Source organism: Terrapene carolina, unplaced genomic scaffold (assembly GCF_002925995.2).
Source record: "Terrapene carolina triunguis isolate 2854851 unplaced genomic scaffold, T_m_triunguis-2.0 Scaffold238, whole genome shotgun sequence".
Lineage (NCBI taxonomy): Eukaryota > Metazoa > Chordata > Testudines > Emydidae > Terrapene > Terrapene triunguis.
The window spans coordinates 15,948,814-15,971,233 of NW_020664589.1; the positions used below are offsets into that span (position 1 = coordinate 15,948,814).

The 22,420-nt window shown below is 35.6% G+C and overlaps 1 protein-coding gene across 1 annotated transcript in view; it reads right to left on the minus strand.

Moving 5' to 3' along the window:
- DENND1A (DENN domain containing 1A) overlaps window positions 1-22,420 on the minus strand; it is a 343,291-nt gene that overhangs the window by 266,859 nt on the left and 54,012 nt on the right. Inside the window, exon 4 of the mRNA XM_026657267.2 lies at window positions 1,080-1,123. Within this exon, the coding sequence (XP_026513052.1) occupies window positions 1,080-1,123 (44 nt within the window). The remainder of the gene's footprint in view (window positions 1-1,079; window positions 1,124-22,420) is intronic.

Below are 22,420 nucleotides of genomic sequence, written 5' to 3' on the forward strand. Positions count from 1 at the left end.
ATTAAAAACTCATGAGAAGCAGTCACTGAGGATGCTGAATAGGGGCCTCATTGTACTAACTGGTGTACAAACACACACTAAAGACACTGTCCCTGCCCCTAAGAGCTATCTTGTCTAATAATTACAGTAAACTTGCTCAACCACGATAGATTAATCCCTACAAAATTTCATACTGCATGACATTGAGCAATTTAAAAAGGTTAAAAAGATTTGAAACAAATAACCCTACACCCCATAATTTAAAAGCAGACACTGATTTAGGCCACATTTATTGTTATATTAAATATTTATATAGCACCATGACTTTGACTGGCACTTTTCAAAAATTAAAAAAGAGAATTTGAGAGATAAGAGACTAAGTTTTAGTCCAGACCAAGTTGTAATGGCTGCCTTAAGCAGTCTTCTGACAAACAGGGCTAGTTAGGCAAACAGCAACAGAGCCATTCATGAACACCACAAAAATAATCCCTCCTCCCCCAAATCCCTTCCTAATGAGATATAGTAAAATACAGAAGTTGCCAACAAAATCTGGGGTAGCGTGCAGTTATTACAACTATAACCTCAGCTAACAAGTCCTAGGAAGGATTCCCATTCACTCTGTTTAAATGCAAAATTCCCATGCATTCTATATGCACATTCATATTTTTATACCATCACTATGAAACAGACTTAAAGACTCTACATTATCAGGGAAATATTTTAAAAATGTACTGTAGTGCCAGGTACCCAGTTAAATAAAGTTATAAACTTTCAGACAATGAGATGAAGATTGCCAAATGAACTGCAGACTGTGGCACCTCCAGGCAAAAATTGAAATGTATTAATTAATTTTCTTCCCTGCTCTCCTGTTTGCTTGTAAAGATTAGATTGTAAAAGGATCTCATTGAGATCCAAAATTCTTCTAACAATATTTTCAGTTCCAGTTCCAAACATGTTTTTTTTATCCTCAGCTCCTAATTATGGCTTCTCTTTCCTTCTAAAAATGCATTTATCTCTCTCAGTAAAAAGAACAGCAATAATATGTTGAACAACCCTGAAATAAATTTTGTCATGTAAAAAATTAATTACGCATTCCAAACCTGGTCACTGTAGTCCTCCGGGAATTTCCTCCGCACCTCAGGATCTGTAAATAATTGACAGATAATATTAATTGGCTTTGGATTAGTGAGCAAGCAGAGAATCACACATTAATATTTGATCAGAAGATGATAGCAACCCTGGCAGGGGATCCAAGGAGGGCAGCTGAGGCTGCAATGTTGATAAGAGCAAGGAAGGACTCTTCAAGGCTCTCCCTTTACCCTCTTCGAGAAAGACAAAAAAGAAATAAAGACTCAATGCTACTGTTAACTTTAGGCTGTTACCTAATGCAAAAATCTTACTAGCTGCAAATTGCCAGCTACATCTGTTGCCAGAAAACAGTTTCCAAATGTGCTTTGACTTTTTATTTTTAATCAGATACCTCATTTAGCCAACTACAGACACTAGGTTGATAAACCTCTATAGGAAACAGTTTTAAGTGGGACCAGATCACAGTTCTTTCAAGGCTGACTCAACTACATAGTGGGAGAGAAAGCACGCTCCTTTGCAAACGTATAACCATATTTATCAAGAATTTGAAAGAACTAATTAAAGTAGCCGTGAACATCTCTGCTCATTGGAAAACAAATTTTAAATGTTTCATGATAGTACACATCAAGACAAAGGTTTGTCAGTATAAAAAAATATGATAATGCAACCTAATATGAAGTTATGTTCTATTTAATACAATTAGACTTGTTAAGAAAAAACAAAAAAAAATCTAGACAAACAATTTATACGACAGCCTATTTGAAACAGAACTCTTTCAAGGCCATCTGTTTTTCTAAGGAGTATTTCCAAGACTGCCAAGTTCTATATTATCAGTGCATTCTTTAATTATAAAAAGTAATAGACAAAAATTAGATACTGTTCAGTGTCTAAAATATCATACCCAGAAAAAATTAGTTATTTATTCAAAGAAGTTATCAGTATCCTGTATATTTTCTAACATGTGTGTGCAACTGTGATCATTTTCAATTGTTTGAAGCTTAGCATGTTGAATACATTGTTACCAGATGCTTGACTTTTTATAAAATGTTTCCACAAGTTTTGATCATTATGTAGGGAGTAAGGTTTTGTAAACAATCTTTACTACTCAATTATTGTTATACTGCACTGGAGCTAGGGCTTGAGGGGAAGAGAATCATTTATAACATATACACCATATACTTTTATTTTTAAAATTGGTCCCCACCCTAGATTTCTCACTGGCAAAGTTTGTTTTACTAATACATTAGTTGATTGGCTGTTCAATTGCAAACAGATGCAAAATTTTCACAAAGGTAGATTCACTTTTACTAAAGTAATTAAAATACACAGTAAGGATATTTTAAGAACAAGTTAACAATAACTTCCTATGTTAAATTTTCTACATGGTTAGAAGTTTAGGTAATTTTAATACTTCACTCTAATTTTTATATTTTCAAACCTTTATAGGCAAGAAGAATACAAGTACAAATATAATTAATGTTAAATGCAAAAATAAAATAAGCCACTAATATACAAATAACAGAAGATTTCAGGTTCTAATATGTCCTCAGTTTTGAGGGAAAGTTCTCAAATCCCCATATAGATTAATATAAAGTATTTTAAGCATCCAATCCTTTGAATACCTGTGAATAATGTCACTCACATGAGATTACACACACATATTGTTTTCAGTATGCTGTATAGAACACAACATCTCCACATCTCACAAATGTGAATACACTATTTATTAGTAGGCTGCAGATGTGATAACCAGAATCAAGCAGACTATTATGATGGACATGCTATTTTAAATATTCATAAAAAGGAACTACGTCATTTACATTTAAAGATAAACTTTCAGGAGCTTCTAGAAATGCATTGATGGGGAGGGGAGCCTAATTTGGAATCCAGGGAATTAGACACCTCATAAAATTGGATGAAGGGATAATAGGGGACTAGTATTCTCATTTAAACAACAGTTTTCAGGTAAAACATGCCATCTTGTTCCCAATTTGAGAAAATTCCCTGTTGAGCATATTTAATTTTTTGCCTTGCCCAGGTTTGTCTGGGGATATGTACAAACCTAACAGACACAGTTATCAAAATAAATATTTTTTGGCCTTCATGTTTCCTGAGACGGTTAAAATCACCAAAAGATATAAAGGAATATACTCATATAACACATGGTTTATGACCTTGATTTAAAATTAGGGACCAACAGGTCCTGCCACATACACAGAAGACCTTTCCACTACCCAAGGTGGATCAAACTTTATAACCAGCAACATTTCACCCAAAACCCTCATGTCATGTACAATTTCTATTCCACACTTCCTTTTATGGCCACATAGTAAAAGGTATCTGCTCTTTAGCTGGCTCTCTCTGAATTTCCAAGCCACATTCTCCACTAAAATAATAGTTTAAAAAATTACTAGCCAACCCAAGATTCCAATAATATTTATCAAAATCATACATATTTCTTACTTCTTGGATGAGATCCTCTACTTAAGCAACTTACTAGTGCAAAGGTCTCAACTAAGCACATACTCATTGTTCAAGAGATTTCACATTCCACATGATTACATATACCTTGGGAAGCAATTCTGCATCAAAAACATATCCTGCCAACAAACTGAATTACCTTGTATATCAGCAAACATGTTGCTATTATAGGCCAAGATCTGCCAGCAACTTTTACCTAAGGCACTTGTCATGGAGCAAATAAGGTTTTAATGGTTTTTGCTAGTGCTTTGATATCTTAGAAGTTTACTTTAAAAATGACTAAAGACAACCAAAGATCAATACTCCAGAAACACCAGCCAAGGGATTTTGTAAAGTATCTTAACTTTGTCTGTGGAACAGCATAGGCTTTAAGTCTTTACCCTGATATTTGACTTTTACAAAAACCTATACATTTCCCTCCCTGTAAACAATCCTACTTTCCCTCCCAGACGTAGTCAGGGTGTAAGTGGAGGCATGTTTGCAGAAAAGGCAGCCTACATTTTATGGGGTTCCACATCCAGAAATAGTCTCGGGCCATGGCGAAGTACAAGTGACTGGAGACCACAGACAGTGTTTATTACCTATAGATGAAATAGTCTTTGCTCTCTAAAACACAGATTTTTAAACAGTTCTCTGTACCACATATGCACCAAATTGGGGGGAGGGGGGAGAGAAATCAAACCTAATAACATGCTGAGTAGAACAGACCAAGAGCGGAGCTAAATTTTTTAAACGTGCCTGTTCAAGTCTGCGTGTCTTTTGATTGGGCTACAAGCTGAATAGGGTTTGGCAAAATTGTTCACCACCACTCAGAGAAAGCCAGGATAGAATTTAAATAGCTGCATGTACTTAAAATCCTTGCTCTCACTACATTCTTTGCGTTGCAGAACGCTAGTACCCTGATGGAACCAGAGGCAGCCATCTCTTGTTGCAGACCTGCCAGATTTTAACTAAACACAGATTTTGCCCTCTTGAAACACTGTGCCAACCGACATTGAAATTGATGCATATAAATTGTGTTCTTTTCTCAGAAGATAATCACCTGATAGATGCAAGAGTACTGCCTGCTGGCCAATAAAGCCACGTAAGGGAACTATAATGTGAACTAACCAAAATAGATTACAGTGTTTAACTGTGCATCTTTATAAAAAGGAAAAGTTATTGATTACCATAAAATAAAGCCATATCTACACTATAAACTTTTGCCAGTATAGCTATGTCAATCAGAAGTATGAAGAGGGTGTGGTCCCTGACTGATACAGCTATGCCATCCAAACCCCTAATTGTAGATGCAGTTATATCAGGAAAAATGTAGTTATGTCGGTATCGCTTATTTCATTTGAGATGGTTGGAATAAGTGTAGTTTTGCTGGTATAAGAGTCATCTAAAATAGGAGGTGTTTGCCGGTAAAATACACCCATATACCTATACTGGCAAAGCACTCCTAATGTAGACATGGTCCCAGACACATAATGTTTACCTATGGAGATCAACAGCACTGGGATTTTAGATGACAGTTTTATGTATCCTTGAAAATTTAAAGTTGATTTGTGACAAAAGTACTTAATCTTTGGAAATGCTGGATTTACAAAAATATTTAGGTATATTAGGGATTTAGTCTTTAGGGATAATAAAAATATTAGTAAAAAGCAAGTAAGTGTAATCAACACACAAACAGCAGGTTACCTTTGATTTGCTTTGTTTTAAACTATCCAACATACCACATTGATACATGTACTCTCTGGGTAAATATTCAAGAATCTCTGCAAATTGTATTGTATATTCAATAATCTGAGTAATAAAATATGTGAAAGTTACAAAAACATTGGCAGTGAAGAGTGATTACCAAAATCCATAATTTAAGCAGCTTCACCTGGGCTCGATTTTTTAAAACATCAGGAAAGCAGAACATTAAAGTACACTCAGCAATCTTTTGTTAAATATCCTGTTCTCTATCTTATGCTTAACGTTATAATTTTTCATTTCCTATTTATCCAAGACATTTTTTGTTTTTTATTTTCCATAACTTAGGATAAAAAATTTTACCTAGCTCTTTAAAGTTATAGGAGGTAAATGCAGAGAACTATTCATTACAAGGCTCTCTGCACCATTTAAGCCCTCAAAGTGGTTAGGAGTGCAAAGGGGTCTCTGTACCCTCTGCATTTTGGCAGGGGACTTTGTGTCAGACCTTAACAGGCTGGTTATTAGAAAGACAAGGCGAGCCAACACAGCAACAACAACACTGCACCAAACAGGCTAGAGCAGAAGATATGGCTGTTTGGCAGCGACCCAACAGAGGGCTAGTAAATCCGCATTAAAATTTGGTGGCCTAGAAACCTCATAAAAATTATAATATTTCATCTCATTGGCTGGAATTGCAACCTATGAGAGGTTATGCTGCCACCACACAGCCCTTCCCAGTTTGAGGAGGGATCCATCATTCAATCCATTTTCTACACAGTCAGGATGTGTGGGTTTTTTTGTTGTTGTTTTTTGGGGGGGTCGGGGGGGGGGGGATTGTGGTTGGGGGTGGGGGGGGGGGGGGGGGGGGGGGGGGAAAAGAGGTAGGGCGTGTGTGAATTTCACCCATAGTGCATACACAGGTTATAATATTACTATATTTTAGATCACAAAAGTGATTAAGTTCTACATGCTCTGCTAAAATGAGCTCATGAAAGGTCTATAAACTACAAGAAGTTTTGATAACCTAAATAAAACCTCATACAGCCATTCAGTTACCTAAAATTAAACAAATTTTTCTTAGGTTTTCATGTAAATACAACTTATTTTATACAGTTTACAACAACTCTTATGAATCATACTGCTGATAATAGGACTGATCCTGCAGAACATTGTCTGACCATTGGTTTCAATGGGAACCAAGGACACTAAATATCTAGCAGGAGGTGCTAAGTACCTTGCAGAATCAAGCCCAAGGTCATCAAGAAGCTTGTTAATAAAGAAGCTGAAATATAAAGGTTCTGTATACAATCTGCTTTGCAGAACACACTTCTTAACAGCACCAGCTTGGCACATGTACAAAACCTGGCAACCTGCAGTTAAGCAAACTACTGTACCTCTATATTCTCTGTCTGGCAGCAATTCACTTGCGTGTCTGTATGTTTTTACAAGTACTCTATGTATTACATTACGTCAGCTCCATCGCGCTGAGTTTTAAATGGTCTGGGAACATTTTATTAACCATCCTATATCTTTATTTGGAAAGCAACACATACTGGAAAAGAGTACATCGCATTATAGTTCTACTTTAATTCTTTTCTTCACTATACTTCCATCACCATTTGAAAGAAACTTCAACAATGTACAGAGATTAAAAGATTGCATTATATGTGCACATACTATGGTGTTATGACCAGAGAGCCACTTATGGATAGAACAGCGGTTCTCAACCCGTGGCCCGCATGCAGCCCAATTAGCACACAGCTGCGGCCCAGCTCAGCTGTGTGCTAAAGGCCAGCCTGTTTGCCGGGGTCCACCAGGTTCCCAGCTGCCTGGCATGGAGGGGTCCAGGCTGCCTTGCCACCCAGAGCAGTGGGGGTGGGGCTGCTGGCCGGTCCCATGGGCTCGGAGGTCCAGGCCAGCCCCATGGGGTTGGGGGCCCAGGGTAGCCACCCGGTCTCGCAAGCTCCAGGGTCCCAGGCAGCCGCGCAGCGGGAGCCTGGAATCCGGGCAGCCGGCTGGCCCTGTGGGCTCCGTGGTCTGGGGCAGATACACAGCGGGGGTCCGAGGTAGGGAGCTGGTCCGGGATCCGAGCTGCCGCTGCCCTGCAACCCAGCCCCTGAGACCCAAGTAACACATTGTGGGCTGCACACAATGTGTAATAAGTTGAGAATCACTGGGATAGAGAAAGCACCACATACACGTCAATAGGTACATCAACCACAAGGTCAGAGGATTTAGGAGCAGTGCCCATCAACAACATTTATTTCATTTGTATAAAAATAAATCCCTGTGCATCTTGATAAAATGCACTCTGACACCATGGAACTCCAGAACTAACACAGTCTAACTTAGATACAATGATCCTATGGAAATGCCACTTCATAACACTTACTTACTGTCTCTTTTATTCCGTGTTATTACTAACCCTTCTTTCCCAAACTGGCACTTGATTTCCAGATGGGTAAATATATATAATTCTGCAGGAATCTATTTACCACACTATGGATCTACTGTACTATAGTGCTAATAAACTATTGCTTTTTTTAAATCTTATCTTGGACACTGAACACATGAAGTATATAAGTGCAGAGTAACCCTTTCTGGATTCTATGTATCTGAACTCACAACATTCAGAATTAAAGGCCTTATTACAAACTAATTCCTGCAAAGCAAAGTGAAAACATTACCCAGCATGCCAACCTTCTCTATAGGATCAAAATAGGCCCAGGATGTCTGCTGACACACGCAAGGCCCAATCCACCATGGACACAGTACCCATAACAGCAAATAGGGAACAAGGTACACACACCAATGGGGGATTCCTCAGATATACATTCACCACTGAGGTCTACTACCAGCAGTGATATCAAGTACATCCGATCAAGCAAATATATGAAAATTACCTCTATGCATATAAAATTAGGGTAACATGAAAACTTAGAACACATGGCCTACTGGCTATTTGTCTTGGGCAATTACCAATAAATAAATAAAATTGGCTGTGCTTTTCCCCACTGTGATTACAGGCAAGGAGAAAAAGCCTTCCCAATTCAATAGATGGTAATCACTCCTACTCAATGCTTCCAAGTGAGCATCAATTCAATTAGGAATTCTAACATTTCTCAGTTCTAACCCTGCTCAGGCAGGGACCACTGCAATCTAAAAACCTGCCTTCAATTAGGGAGGGTGGAATGAATTTACTGGCAGAAGCATGGGAGAGCAGAGATCCTGAAAGCCTTTTATCTAGCCTACAATGTAGTTATGGCAAATCACGGGTCTGAAGATTTTCAGTGTGCTAGTCACCTACAAATTTACTTGCACCAAATGATTGGGCCTGTGCCAATGAAGGGAGCTTAAAAGGGCATGGAAAAAAAAAAATCATCCTCAGAGAGGCACCAAAACAACTAACAACTTCTGTAGGCCTGGAATTCTAGGAATGTTCATGAACACAAATTTTCACAGATGTCAATGAAATAGGCTGGTAGGATAACGCAGAAATATGTTTTTTAAAACTGATCACATTCAGATCAATAGCAAAGTGACAAAACATACATATGGACAAAGAAGTTTCAAGTACACAGCATAGTCAGACAAAGATTAAAATTTTGCAGAAAGTGGTCAATATCGTCACAATTCCAAATGCAGAGTTGAAAATAAAACAAGCCCCACAGCTTTTCTCTTTCCTATATCTATTCTACAGGTCGAAACCACATTTTTATCATACTTCATACCTGTAAGATACCCTGGGTTTCCGCAGTTGAGTTTTAATTAATAGAAAGTACAGTTAGAGAGTTTAGCCATTATTTACAGGAGGGACACAATAAATTATTTTACACAGACTCCAAAAAGCTGAAATCTGCCTTAGGCGTAAAGTTCCTTGAATGGAGCTTAAACATAAATTATGGTACACAAAGTTTACAATAGGAAAAAAAGTCTCAATACTTACTGGGCTTTTTTTAAAAAAAGCAAATGTTTCCCAGAATATTATTTACAACTGTAAAGTAGTAACGATGAATTTATGAAACAGCTGAATTAGCTGAGACAAACTTATGAACTAGCTATGATTTTATTTTTTAAAACTAAGGAAGATAAAATAAAAAAGTTTCAGGTAATTGTAGATTGTATCTACTTATCCCTGGGAATGTTTAAATAAAGATAATATCTGAAAGTTTCTCAGGAATATATCTGCAGATGAATATTAATAATCTGTAAGGTTAAAAGTAGTGCTACAAGTTGTTAGAGAGTAACAATTCTGAATGTGAAAGTATACGAATGATACCATTCCAAAATGCATTTCTGTGTACCAATAAAAAAGATAGAGACTTCAACTAAGAATGTTGCATTGAGTAAAATGAAACAAAGGTGGTTCTATTTTCTAGAATTTATATTTGACATTTAAATATTTTTCCCCACACCGTAAAATATGAATTGCCTGGTAAATTCAGACAAGAGTATTTTCCGAAAGTGAATTACAAATGTGATGTGTCCCCACCTCAGTCCTCTTGCCAGGGGATGCAGTTTACATCACAAAAAGCAGCTGCTACTAAATCAAAACATAGTGCCCTGCTATAAACTATTATTTGCATAGAAACCCCATTCCAGGGAAGAATTGATGGGAAAGAATTGCAATGGACTTAATATGCAAAAATAAGAAAAACAAACACAGATCACATGCCTGAAAATAAATATAAGATTTCTTTACCACTATTTAATTTGTACTCCTCTTTCATTCAAAGAATTATAGGGGGATACAATAATCCCTCCCCACAGAGCTGAAACACACATTACAATATGTAACAACAGTGTCTGTCACTGCAAGTGATGATCAATTATAAAAAATATTTTTACACAAAGTAAAAAATTGTTTGTTCTCAATGAAGAAATTATACAACTAACTTCCCTGTATTATCTGGATAGTACTCTGGCTTTTCACCCTATTCATATATGAGTCAATACAAATGTATAACAGAAAACAGTGTTTCCATATTATATAACAAGGGTTTTAAATTACTAACATGTTTTATTAAATTAGATATTTTCCCCAATGGAACATATAATATTGCTCTGTTAACTATGAATATGATATGAGATACTATGTGGTGTACTTAACACCATTTCAGACAAATATTTAATATCTTAGTAAATAGGGGACAGTTAAAGACAATGATTGAATACAATTACTACCCTCCCTTACAAAAACTTGTTCAACAAAAAGCCAAAAGCAGGACTTTGAAATTAGCTGTAAACTATATAATCTCATTGTTCAATTTCATGGAGTTTAAGACACTACCTTCCCCTCCCCACAAGCCAAATGTTAATCCATGCTGTAACCTGATTTAATTTTCCAGCTGACAGGATGGGAATATGCTACAATGGCATATCAGTCCGCTATGTTTCTTTTACTCTCAGCTATTCCTGTACCATTTCCACACTTGAGTATGACAATCAAGTGAAGAGCTGTGGTTTTTAAGAAGCAAGTTTAACTATTTCAAAAGACAAGGCTTCTTAATTTTTTTTTAAATGGCTGTGCAAATTATAAAAACAAGAAACATTATTCTGTATGTACATATAGCACAATGGACATTTTTCTACAGTTAATCGGACAAAAAAAATCACACTGAACTGTGATTACTCTAATAAAAAGCAAGCTATTTTAATCTGTTTCAGCAACAAATAACTAAGGTAGATTTGTACTACCTTAATTAGTCAAATACTGATTTTTGCAACTACACAAAGCTCTGAAAGAATTAGTTACTAACATGCTTTTAGCCCTCCAAGATAAAACGGGATCACATTTCACAGAGTAGCAAGTTAAATTTTGAGACACATCACATACTATAGTACTTACTGTAGCATAACAAAAAAGGTATTTAAACTTCTTTCGAAATCTGCCAAACTCCTCAATGTGCTCTAATCAGTAAAGATGAACATTTCTACCTGCTCCTAAATTGCTTAAATATAGATAACATGGGGGGGGGGGGGGAGAAAGAGCATATACAAAAAAGTCAGCCAGAAAAAACCAAACAAACCAAACTCAGGTAGAAACTCTCTGCCACAAATAACATTTGTTTTCAAGTTGCAAATTCATAAATGCAAAAAAGCATTTATTTAATAGTTCTTTACACTATACAAGGCATCAAGAAAATGTAATAGATAGCTAAAAAATCTAAACAAAATACTATGCTAACAACATGACTACAGCATTTATCTATATTTTAAAATGATAAATACAGCTTCATAATACCGGTCATTTCAGAGCATCAAACCACTAAAGTTATGCAAATTGCTACTATCAACACCTAAAGTAAGCACATATAGCAAGATTCAATATGTGAAAGCATAACCCACCTGAGAGTGGCAAGCAATGGAAGCATTCATGTAACAGATTACTTTTCAAACTAACATTCTATCCTTCAGACATAATCTGCATCTATGTGACTATTTATGCATAAATAGCAGACACTGACCTATTGTTTTCAGTTGTTATGAATGTAGTACAGTTACCAATTAAGTGAATCAACAAGTACTTAATACATCAGCTGTTGTATAAATAATGAGACCATTGACATTCATGCAATAAAATCTAGGGGTTGAGGGATTGTGATTTTTTTTTTTCCAGAAAATGTTTTAAAGTTTTGCCCTGTAAGTTCATATCCATTGTATGTAATATATAAGCAGCATATAAAGTTTACAATTTGTACCCAAAATAGTGTCACATAAAGACTCAACTAAAATGATCGAGAAGTGGGAACGATTGAGAACAGAAGTTGTATCAAAAGTGAACAGGAAAAAACCTGCTGGAGGAAAAGGGAGGAAGGAAAAAAAGGGAATTTAAAGGAAGCGTTCAATAGTAGGCACATATACAATTTCAGTAGCTTTTCAAGCAAGTGCTGATCATAGGTTTTATTCCTATTGCATATTAACAGAAAAACAAGATTATTTTTGTTTTCAAGTTAGATTTTAAGCTCAAAACTAAACTTGTTAAGTAAGTAATTTGATTGAAATTGCAATCTCTTCAGGACTTTTTACTTGAAATTAAATATGGTTTCAAGAAATGGACCATGTTTTTCCAAACTAGAAACCATTTATATTAGTTAGTATGACCAGGCATAGTGCCAAAATTGACAAGAGACGTAATAGTTCTATTATATATAAGTCATCAAAAACACAGTACTATATTTTGCATTATGCCCTCAAGCTAAATTTCAATGGACTTTTTAAAACAAAAAAACACATTTACATCAGTTTTATAATTTTTTTGTATAAAAAGTATATACATACAATGACATTTGTAATCACTTGTTTGGGTATGACTTATCACTAGGGTTGCCAACCCTCCAGGATTGCCCTGGAGTCTCCAGGAATTAAAAATTAATCTTTTATTAAAGATTGTGTCATGTGATGAACCCTCCAGGAATACGTCCAACTAAAATTGGCAACCCTACTTGTCACACCAATTCACAGCTGTGCCATTTACATACTATGATATCTTAAAAAATAAGCTATTACATATTGCCAGAATAGGTAAAGCTATTGTTCCTTTCAATTTGATGAAGTAGAGTAGTTTGTGTCTCTCTCTCATGCGTGCACACACACAAACCCTAGAGGCACAGAGCCAAACCAACAATATTTTAACTCCTTATTTTAGCAGTATAAGTATAACTTCCCATTTCAACCACCACCAAATTATACCACCTACTCTGAAGCCAAGGCATTTCCAATGCTCAACTAGTGAAACCCAAATTAAGGTAAAATAGCGACTTCTTAGACAACATTTATTTTTTTAAATCAAAATACTCCAATATTATTGTTAAATTAAAATGCATGGGTTATAGTTATGAATATTATGAAGTGTAGCAAATTACATTAGCTTTTCTTTCATTGGGGAGAGTGCATACATATCTGTCTCTCACTTCTTCTACATTCTGTCATTCATAAGCATGCAATGGTTTTGAAGTCACTGACAAACATTAAGACATGCGTCTTACGTCTTGGCTGTCAACTAAATTGAAGTCCATGATATTTGCCATAATTACAGAATTTTAATAATACACAAGAACTGGTCTCAAACAAAATGGAATAGGAATTTACTTCCACATTGAAAGTACATACTGAGAAAGAGAGAGGCCATTAGTCTGACCTTTATCCATCATATGGTACTAAGTTATTTCACTTTGTTGCATTCACAAAAACAATTCATTTTAAGGATTACACCAAACTACATACCACCCATTCATGATGCTCTTATTTAGATTATGCATAAAAATTGAAAGACATACTTCTGATTTACACATAAAATTATAAAGACAAAAAGAACCCGCGTTTGATCATTTTTGCAGATGTTACATTTTTTAATAATGTTTCCAAAAGCTGTTAAATTACAATCGATTCTCTTTAAGCAAGTACAAGCCTTTGTCAATAGAAAAGAGAGTCTGAGAAGGCATGACGTTATAGAAAACTATCAGTTCTTTTATATGAGAACTTTCAGAACAAAAATTGCAAAAGCATTCAATAGTCTCATTCATGGAGTGGAGAACACTTTGTCTGGTCCTGGCACAGACTGTCATTTTTTTATCTTTGCAGATATTTGAAGACGAAGATGAAGAAGAAAGAGCACTGAAGATTGTCTGCATTGGTGGGAAGCTTGCTTTCAATTGAAGTCTATCTGTAGAAGGTCCATAAATCATTCAAGGCTATCACAAGGTAACTAAGAACTCTCATACTCTCATTTCTAATCTCCTCTGATTACTCTGAGAAGCCAAGGCCAGTAAAAAAGCCTATTGAATGAAGACAGTATTGTCAGTAAATTCCTCCTTCTCACATAGTGACTGCAAAAGATGATGTCTTTCTGCTGCTAAAGAGGTTCAACAAAAGGTTGCCACTCACCCTCAATATGTCAAAGGCTTTTGAGTACATAAAGCTAGATCCTCAAGTAAATTTTCCAGCAGATGAACTAGCTTATCACCCGGCAATAACATCCTGCCAAGTATAAATCCCAATTGAGAATCTTCACTGCTTCTAGCAGTAGAACCTGACCTTCCAACCGGGGACCCTGCTAAAGCATACTGAAAGCCTTGTGAACAGAATCTGGAAGATGAGGACTTCCAAGCAGAATCAACATTATCTTTGTGGATAAGTGAGAATGAAAGAGCTTAGTTTAACTTAACGGCAAAAAGGGGCTCTCAATGGCTCTACATTAGGCTGGTTGGTAGTTTCAGGCCAGGTAGAGACAAGCTGTTATACCCTTCAGCTTAAAATTTATTGAGAGCTAAACAACAAGTTGAAGAACAACAGTGTTTCTGTTTTCAATATCAACCTAGTGTTTAGAATGAAGTGATTCCTTGTTCTCTCAACAGTTCAATGAATAAGATGAATTTTCACTGGGACATCAGTCCTCAACAAGAGCAGGACAAGAATCGCCAGGCAAAAGAGAAGAGATGATTCAATAAAGTGAAGACATATAGGCAAAGGGTAGGTAAAAAAGAGGGTTGGAAAGATTGGAATCTGTCAGAACAAACTCTTCCACCAGATATAAGATGTCAAGATAGAGATCTCTATTTATCCTCAACTATTAGCATCTTCAGTGAGACTAGGAAGATACTGTTTATTTCTTTGTGAAGAAGAGTAGAAGATCTGCAGCCCAGACTGCTTAAGATGAAGGTCCACGCAGAGTGAAAACTAAATTGACGCAAAAGAAAAAAGTCACAATGTGTAACTGAACCAAATATAGTACAGTATCAAAAAGCGAGAAGGTAACATGGTCAATTTCAAGCCACATTTCAGACAGGTTTTCCATCACATTTGATTGAAGTCTGCAAAGTAACCATCCATTACATGAAAAAAGATTTGGTCGTAGCCTTAAGTAAATATTAAAATTATGGTTGGTAAATCTTCTTAGTGAACCCTACTGTGCACTTAAACAAACAAACAAACACACACACACACACACAAACAGTTAGCTTTCATAATCCTCTGTTCTCGAACTAAGCCAGATAGTCAGCATTAGAGGAAATCTAAGACATCATACAACCTCCTGCCATTTGAGTACACCAACAGCAGACATTCAGTTTTTCAACAGGCTATATTTTTAAAACATTTCCCCCCCCCTCATTTTGTTGGGCAGGTTCAATAAATAAGTTATTTGTTGTTTAAAACTAGCAAGGAAATACACAGAAGTTTCTAAAGTCTTTTAATTTAATGCTCAAGAGCATCACAAACCATAAATTCCATAAAGAAAGGAAGAAGCATTTGTTAAAATGTTTTTACATTTACAGTTTTTGTAAATTTCCAGGTTGTCTGTAATAATTATACAATGAGATTAAATTTAGATGTTGAACAGAAGTATATTCTGTAAGTAAGCTTTCCACAGAAAAGTTTATTAAAGGAACCTTTTCAATTTCTGTTTGACAAGTATATTTTCTCCTAACCTTCTCATCAGAATATGAAGTTAATGGAGATATATTTTAAGTGTTCAGGCCATGAATAGTGATGTTCATTCCTTTCCAGGCTCTTTGTATTTACACTCCCAGACAGCAGAGTTGCCTGGTGACAGCCTATTCAGTCCAACAGCAGCTGGCAAACCCCTCCTTGTCCCCAAAATGTTGGGAGAAATAGTTAACTAATATTTCACACTATCATTTAAATGTGAGAGCCATGACTGCCAATGCCTCACAGAGTAGGGCTTACAAGATAAAACAGATTTTCTTAAGGTTGCAGCAGGTAAAAAAAAAAAAAAAACCCAGAGAAATACAACAGCTCTGCATCACCTGTATCCCAACATACAGCAAAAATAATCCAAATTTGTTAGTCTCTAAGGTGCCACAAGTACTCCTGTTCTTCAAACAGGGTTAGTGCATGATCTAGAATCTGACAACACCAAAACACAGGCAGGTGCTAGTATAAATCTATCAATTTAGCTTACATTTACAGAATCCAAAGGCTCACGCCACACAAAATAAGCCCGTAGGGACTACGGCTTTGACATTTTTACAAGAAACATTCACCATCTTTAATATTTACAACACATGTATTTCAAATTTGTTGTGGATCTTTACCTAGTGTCAACCAGCTAATTTTTAATTTGCTATGTTCTTGTGAAGAAAGACAGACATAATATTTTACTTTAATGGTACTTTTTAGAAACATTACATCACAGAAAACTCATGTAAAGACACATTATGGCCACTGATAATTTACCAAATAAATACACTGTAATCAATTGCACTACAAAGAACTCAGAGGAATTACTAAGAAAGAAATATTTTTCTAGTTTTACTTACAGCCTTCCCCTTATCAGAAAATCTTGTCTCGTCTCATTTTATCAGCATTTTCCCAAAATTTTTATATTGCCACTATATTTGCTTCTCGTTTAATGCTTCATGTCTATTCTGGCTTATTACATTTTCCATATTCCATAGTGTATTTTACAACTGGAAATCTTTCCGATAACTGGCACAAAATAAAACATTTATATTTCTAAAATTCATCAACCACAATAAACTCCATTAGTCATACTATTAGACTTTCTTCAAATACATACAAGTATTGCATTGTAGGAACATATTCATTGTTACACAGATTGTCACATTTCAGGTTTAATATGAACTGACTCAAAAAGAACTTCAGAACAAAAGTGTCTTAACCAAACAGCAGTTCCTGAAGAGTTGTAGTTAAAAAAACATTACTCCCCAACATTCATACAATTGTTTAAACCATGCAGAGAATTACTTCTTTGTTAATATGCAACAATGCACACTGATTTCCAAGGACCAAACGACACAAAGTCCAAACTGTTTAAATAGCACTCCTTAACTATCATACTGTCAATACCATTGAATAAACAGTCTGAAAACAGATGGTTTATATTTCAAAATTTACAAGTTATGATGTGTGTTACCTTTTTTGAATATTGTGAAATTTTATACACACACTTTCAACACTGCAATTATGTGTCACAGGCTAATAACAATGCCATCTCTAATGAAAACCTTTTGGATAGCTAAATCCTTATTGGTAGAAAAGTGATATAAAAACTGCATTTTGTTGTCCATGAAATGTCATGACATTCTGTTGTGATTAAAAAATTTTAAATAAAAATTTTTACCATGAAGATATTACAGATCACCGTATCCATTAAAACTTGCTTATTTCAAGATGCAATTTGCATTCCTACTGTGACAGATGCTAATGTAAACAATATTTACACCAAGTATTATCTACCAATTTACCTTCTGTTTTCAAGAACTACTGACCAGCAGAAAGATAATTAGCGGCAAATGGCTGAAGTACGACACTCCAAAAGCGCCACAACTTTCTAAACTAAAGGACTATGTATTCTGTAGAAAATTATTGTGTTGATATAAAATTAAAACACAGCACATAAATCTAATTTCCACTAAACATTGAAATAAGTACTCATAATAGTTTTATTAGGGTAACGACAGAATATTTTAACTAAATTTACTATTGTGGATTTCTCAGATTTTCTTTCTTGAAGAAACCAAAGTGTAACATTTAGGTGGAACTAAATACCAATCTAGATTACTGCACTTCCCCTTTAAACAAAGACAAAGAATAATCTGCAACAGAAAATTCAATATAGGTTGCTACCTAAGTACATAAATTACTAGAGATAAGGAAAAAGCAGTGAAAGGTTCTACAGTCTAAAATTGTTGCCTTGGCAATTGAAAGAGATAACAAATGATAACTGGAGATAAAGATGGGAAGTGAAATCTGTGTGTGTGTTAAAATGGTCTAATGACTGGTCTTTTATCTTTGGAATTAAAGGTAAACATTTATATTGGAATTCTAAACTTAAATAACAGCTCTATAAAATAACACATACATCTGCCAAAGTTGAGTACTTTGCTGCATGAAGATATGAAAATGTCCAGGCTCAGAGATAAATATCATGCAAAAACTTGAAAAGCAGGTCAGTGTTTCATTCTTATATAATGTTACCGCATCAGCTAAAAGAACTTTATCTTTCATTCATTTTCATGTTTGTTGGAGAAATTCCCTTCTGCTCCTCAATACTACGGAAAACATTCAGAGTTCAGTCCTCTTCAGCTATAGTTGTAAGATTTGGGGTTTGTTTAAGCCTAAAACAATCTGCTCATCTTGGCATATGAAGACCCCAAAACCTGCAGTGGCACTGACATTCAAAATTGGAGATAGCAACCCTATGAACTCCAGAAGTGGGAGGCTAATTACAAATAACGTATATGACTACCCCCCAAAATATCCCGAAAAGCTTCCCAAACTATGGACAGACCTGCTGAAGTCATCTCCAGGATAACCAACTGGCACACCACATGCTAGACAAAGGGGCTTTCTTATAAAGAGTATCATAAAATATTTCATCTCCATACAGATTAGAAAGGACCTCTGTTTTTTAGAAATATCAACCCTGAAGACCTACACACAGATTAATTTTAACAAAACTCAACTATCTACCTGGGATGGGCTAAAGGACTACCAGGATTTGAACCTAATGTTCCCAGGATATTTAATAATTTCAGCCTGATATTTATGAAGTAGACTACATTGAATTAGTTCTCCCTGCTCTACTTTTAGCCAACCATTTTCTATATTCTTCCCCCTGAGGGTGGTTGTGCCTTTATAGCTACATAACCTGCAAGGGTTCATAAAGCGTTAGCTTGTACAATTTCTTCAGATGGCCAGAAAAAGTAAGCACCGAAATCCTACATAAAAATCATGCTCAAGTATACAGCTAACCAAATTATATCTGCATTGGTACTCAGTAGCATTTAGAGATTTGTTGAATGCAGAATAGCAGATATTATCCAGTATGTAGCAGAAAATAAACATTCTGAAGAGAGTTCTAGTTATATGCATTTATTCCCCTAACTTTAATGCACCTGTGCACAGGAATATCATAATGTAAGATACTTTAAAAATATAATGCAAGACTCCATAATATAAAATGATACTATGAATAAAAAAGTGAAAGCCTTAATATCCTTATGGATTGCAAAAGCAAAGTATTAATCGATAGAATTAAAAACAATTTTCTCTGAAATGTACATGTGTGGTTTTTTCCAGTACTGAAAAACCCTAAAAAGTCTTTGAACTTTGCAATTTCTACAGAGAACTCTAAAAGGACAGACACAAGAAAGAAATCTCAGTTAGAAAGTAACAAGAGATACCGACGTTGGCATTTTATTTCTTTTAAATAGCCTGATATCCTCTTCAATTATTCCCAAAGCCCTAAACTCCTCTAAATTTTCTGTCACTTCCAATAAAATTGTAATATTTAAGTTTGACACATTCCTTTTTTATTTTGAACAAGGAAGGAGTGGTGTAATAGACTTAACAGGTTCATTGCTTATGAAGCATACCTGGCATATTGTGCTTAACTCTGCTCGGATTCTGACTAGGATGTGGAAAATGCAGTAATAAAAATATTCAGAACTGTTTTGAATTAAAATTTTGGTGTATTAAAATTGATATTTAATTCCATTAAGGCTTTAACTATAACAAAGATCTAAAAGTTGACATACTGCCGATCAGTTAAACTTTCCCTTTTTGGTTTTTGTTTGCCTAGTGTTTACTACCTACTTCTCAAGTTGGAACTAGCAAGAAAGAAAGAAACAAGGGGGAGTAAATGCTATGATAATAAGACTCTAAGTTTTCAGGTGAATTAGTTTCAATAGTCCCCCCTCGTATAACTCAAGTTATGGTACAACGTCAATGAATGAGCCATACAGTCAAATTTTACATTTAGAGACTGTTCTATGGCATTCATACAGGAAGTCTGCAGCAAACCTGTGAACTGAACCCAGATCTTGAGTCCCATTCTAATGCCTTAACCACAAGAGTGCCCTTCCCCCTCATTTAAGATAAAAAAATTGATTTGTCTCATCCAATTTTAAACCAAACCATAGGCATTATCGGTGGAAAACAAAATCTATTTTAGTTTATTTAAAGAGATTGCCCTTGACTATACAATCAAGTTATCCATGTATATAAGAAACATGCTTGAGGAGGAAAAGTCCTTTCAGCAGGAAAAAAAAATCTGACAAAAGACACACAGGTTCAGGGAACTTCAGAGTTGCTTTTATGTAGATTCTATAAAATATGTACCCTTGCTGGACAGAAGCCACCAAATAAAAATTAATTTTATCCACTATGAATCTAGTTACACAGAATCAATGTGAGATTACAAAAACATAGGAACAGATTTGCTCTTTAAGCAAAAGAGCTTCTGTAAAACCAAAACTTCATAGTTTTCATAAGATGCCATTTGAGATAGTAAATTACGTGCCTGCTGGATTGCAGTTTGTAATAAATATAATGTGTTCTCTGTATTACATGGAATTTGATTCATTTAATACATAACCACCTCCAAAGGACAATCACATCCAAATATCATCCCAAGGGAGACACTGTTACAGAAACTATGGCTTCAATATTACTCTTCTTTATAATTTAAGCATCCTTGGAAACTCAAACCTAAAACAGCAATTACTACTTAGTAAGTCAATGGCATCAAAAGGTTCTCAGTGACCACTAGTCTTTTAATACAGCAGCCGACAACTAATGTTTAAAATATTCAAGGTCATATTTAAACACCACTAATTATTATTTTGTTGATATACTTCAGCACCTATAACTTACATCCCTCAGTGCTTTATTTGGTCTTTGTGCTTAGGCTTTGAACTGAATGACATTTATACACACACAGAGTTCATATTAGTACTGTCTCTTCTCATTTACCAACCAGTAATAAAATACATAAAGAAAAATATCATTACACAGAGTTGCAGCAATAATGTACTGCATCTGTAGTGATTTGTTTTTCAGAGGGAGCATCAAATGAAACAAAGGTGTAGTTGAGCTTTCATGAAAACCCTGTGAGTTAAAGTCATATCTAGATAGCTTTAAAGCAATACAGTCTATGACAGTGGTTCTCAACAAGGGGTACACATACCCCTGGGGGTATGCAGAGGTCTTCCGGGGGTATGTCAACTCACATAGATCAGCATTTCTCAACCTGGGGATCCGGGACGGGTTTAGAGGAGTTGCAAGTTCAGGGTCGGCATTAAGGTGTGGCAAGTAGGGCAACTGCCTGGGGCCCCGTGCCACAGGGGGCACCATGAAACTAAGTTACATGCTTCAGCCCCTGACGCTTTGGGTATGCAAGACAAATCAGACTCCTGAAAGGGGTACAGTAGTCTGGAGAGGTTGAGAACCACTGGTCTATAATATACAATGAAGGGGCTTGGTAAAGGGTGTAAAAATAGGAAAAACATTCAAAATACTCTCCCCGAAAGTTCCCAGATCAACACATTTCATATAGTTGTCTCCCTTGTGCAATATTTAAAGCCTTGGAGCAAAAAGTTCCCTGCTCAGAAAAAGTAGATCTTGTCTCTCTGCAGACAAGGAGATTAACCAAAAAGAAAATGAGTGTTCTACTACTTCGGATGCCTTATCTCTTTTGGGGTAAAGTTCATTAACTGGGCAATATCACACAGAAGAGAACTTTGGGTGTGTTTACATTTGTATTATTGGCCTATCTTGAATACAGTATGCTTTCAGCTAGTATTAACAAAGCTAGCTTTAAGCTACATCTGATACTGTATAATAAGAGAGCTTTCTAAGAAAGGAAGCTTAACCCATGTTTAGTCAATACTATTAGCTTAAAAATTGTTTGTTTTTAAAAAGGAAGAAGCTTGATGCTATTCAACCCAACTAGACAGGAAATTTATCATTTCACTACATATTATAGAAAAAGAATGCCTAAACTTGGCTTCATTTTTCCTTCTGTAGCCAAGGCAAGGGTCTCAAAATGTTTTTAGCTGCAATTTAAAACTGTTAGGAATATTTTATGTTCATTGAGAATTTTTGGCAGGCTGTGAGCTTCACAGCAAAACACATTCACCAGCAAGTTATTTCCCAGCTAATGGAACTCCTGGACCAAGGATACACTGTGTAAATTAATAAAATTCTTGCAATGCCACAGAAAACATATATTTGCCTGTCTGTTTATAACCTGTGTGGAGATCATTAATATATAACAACATCAAGATAACAGGCCAAATCGGAGACTTGAAAGCACAACTCACTGCTAAAAAGTTATGTAAAAATGGCACCTTTTCACTCAACAGATCTCTCCGTGTGTATTTGGAGTCACATCCAATATCTTAAAGTACATCTATACTAATTT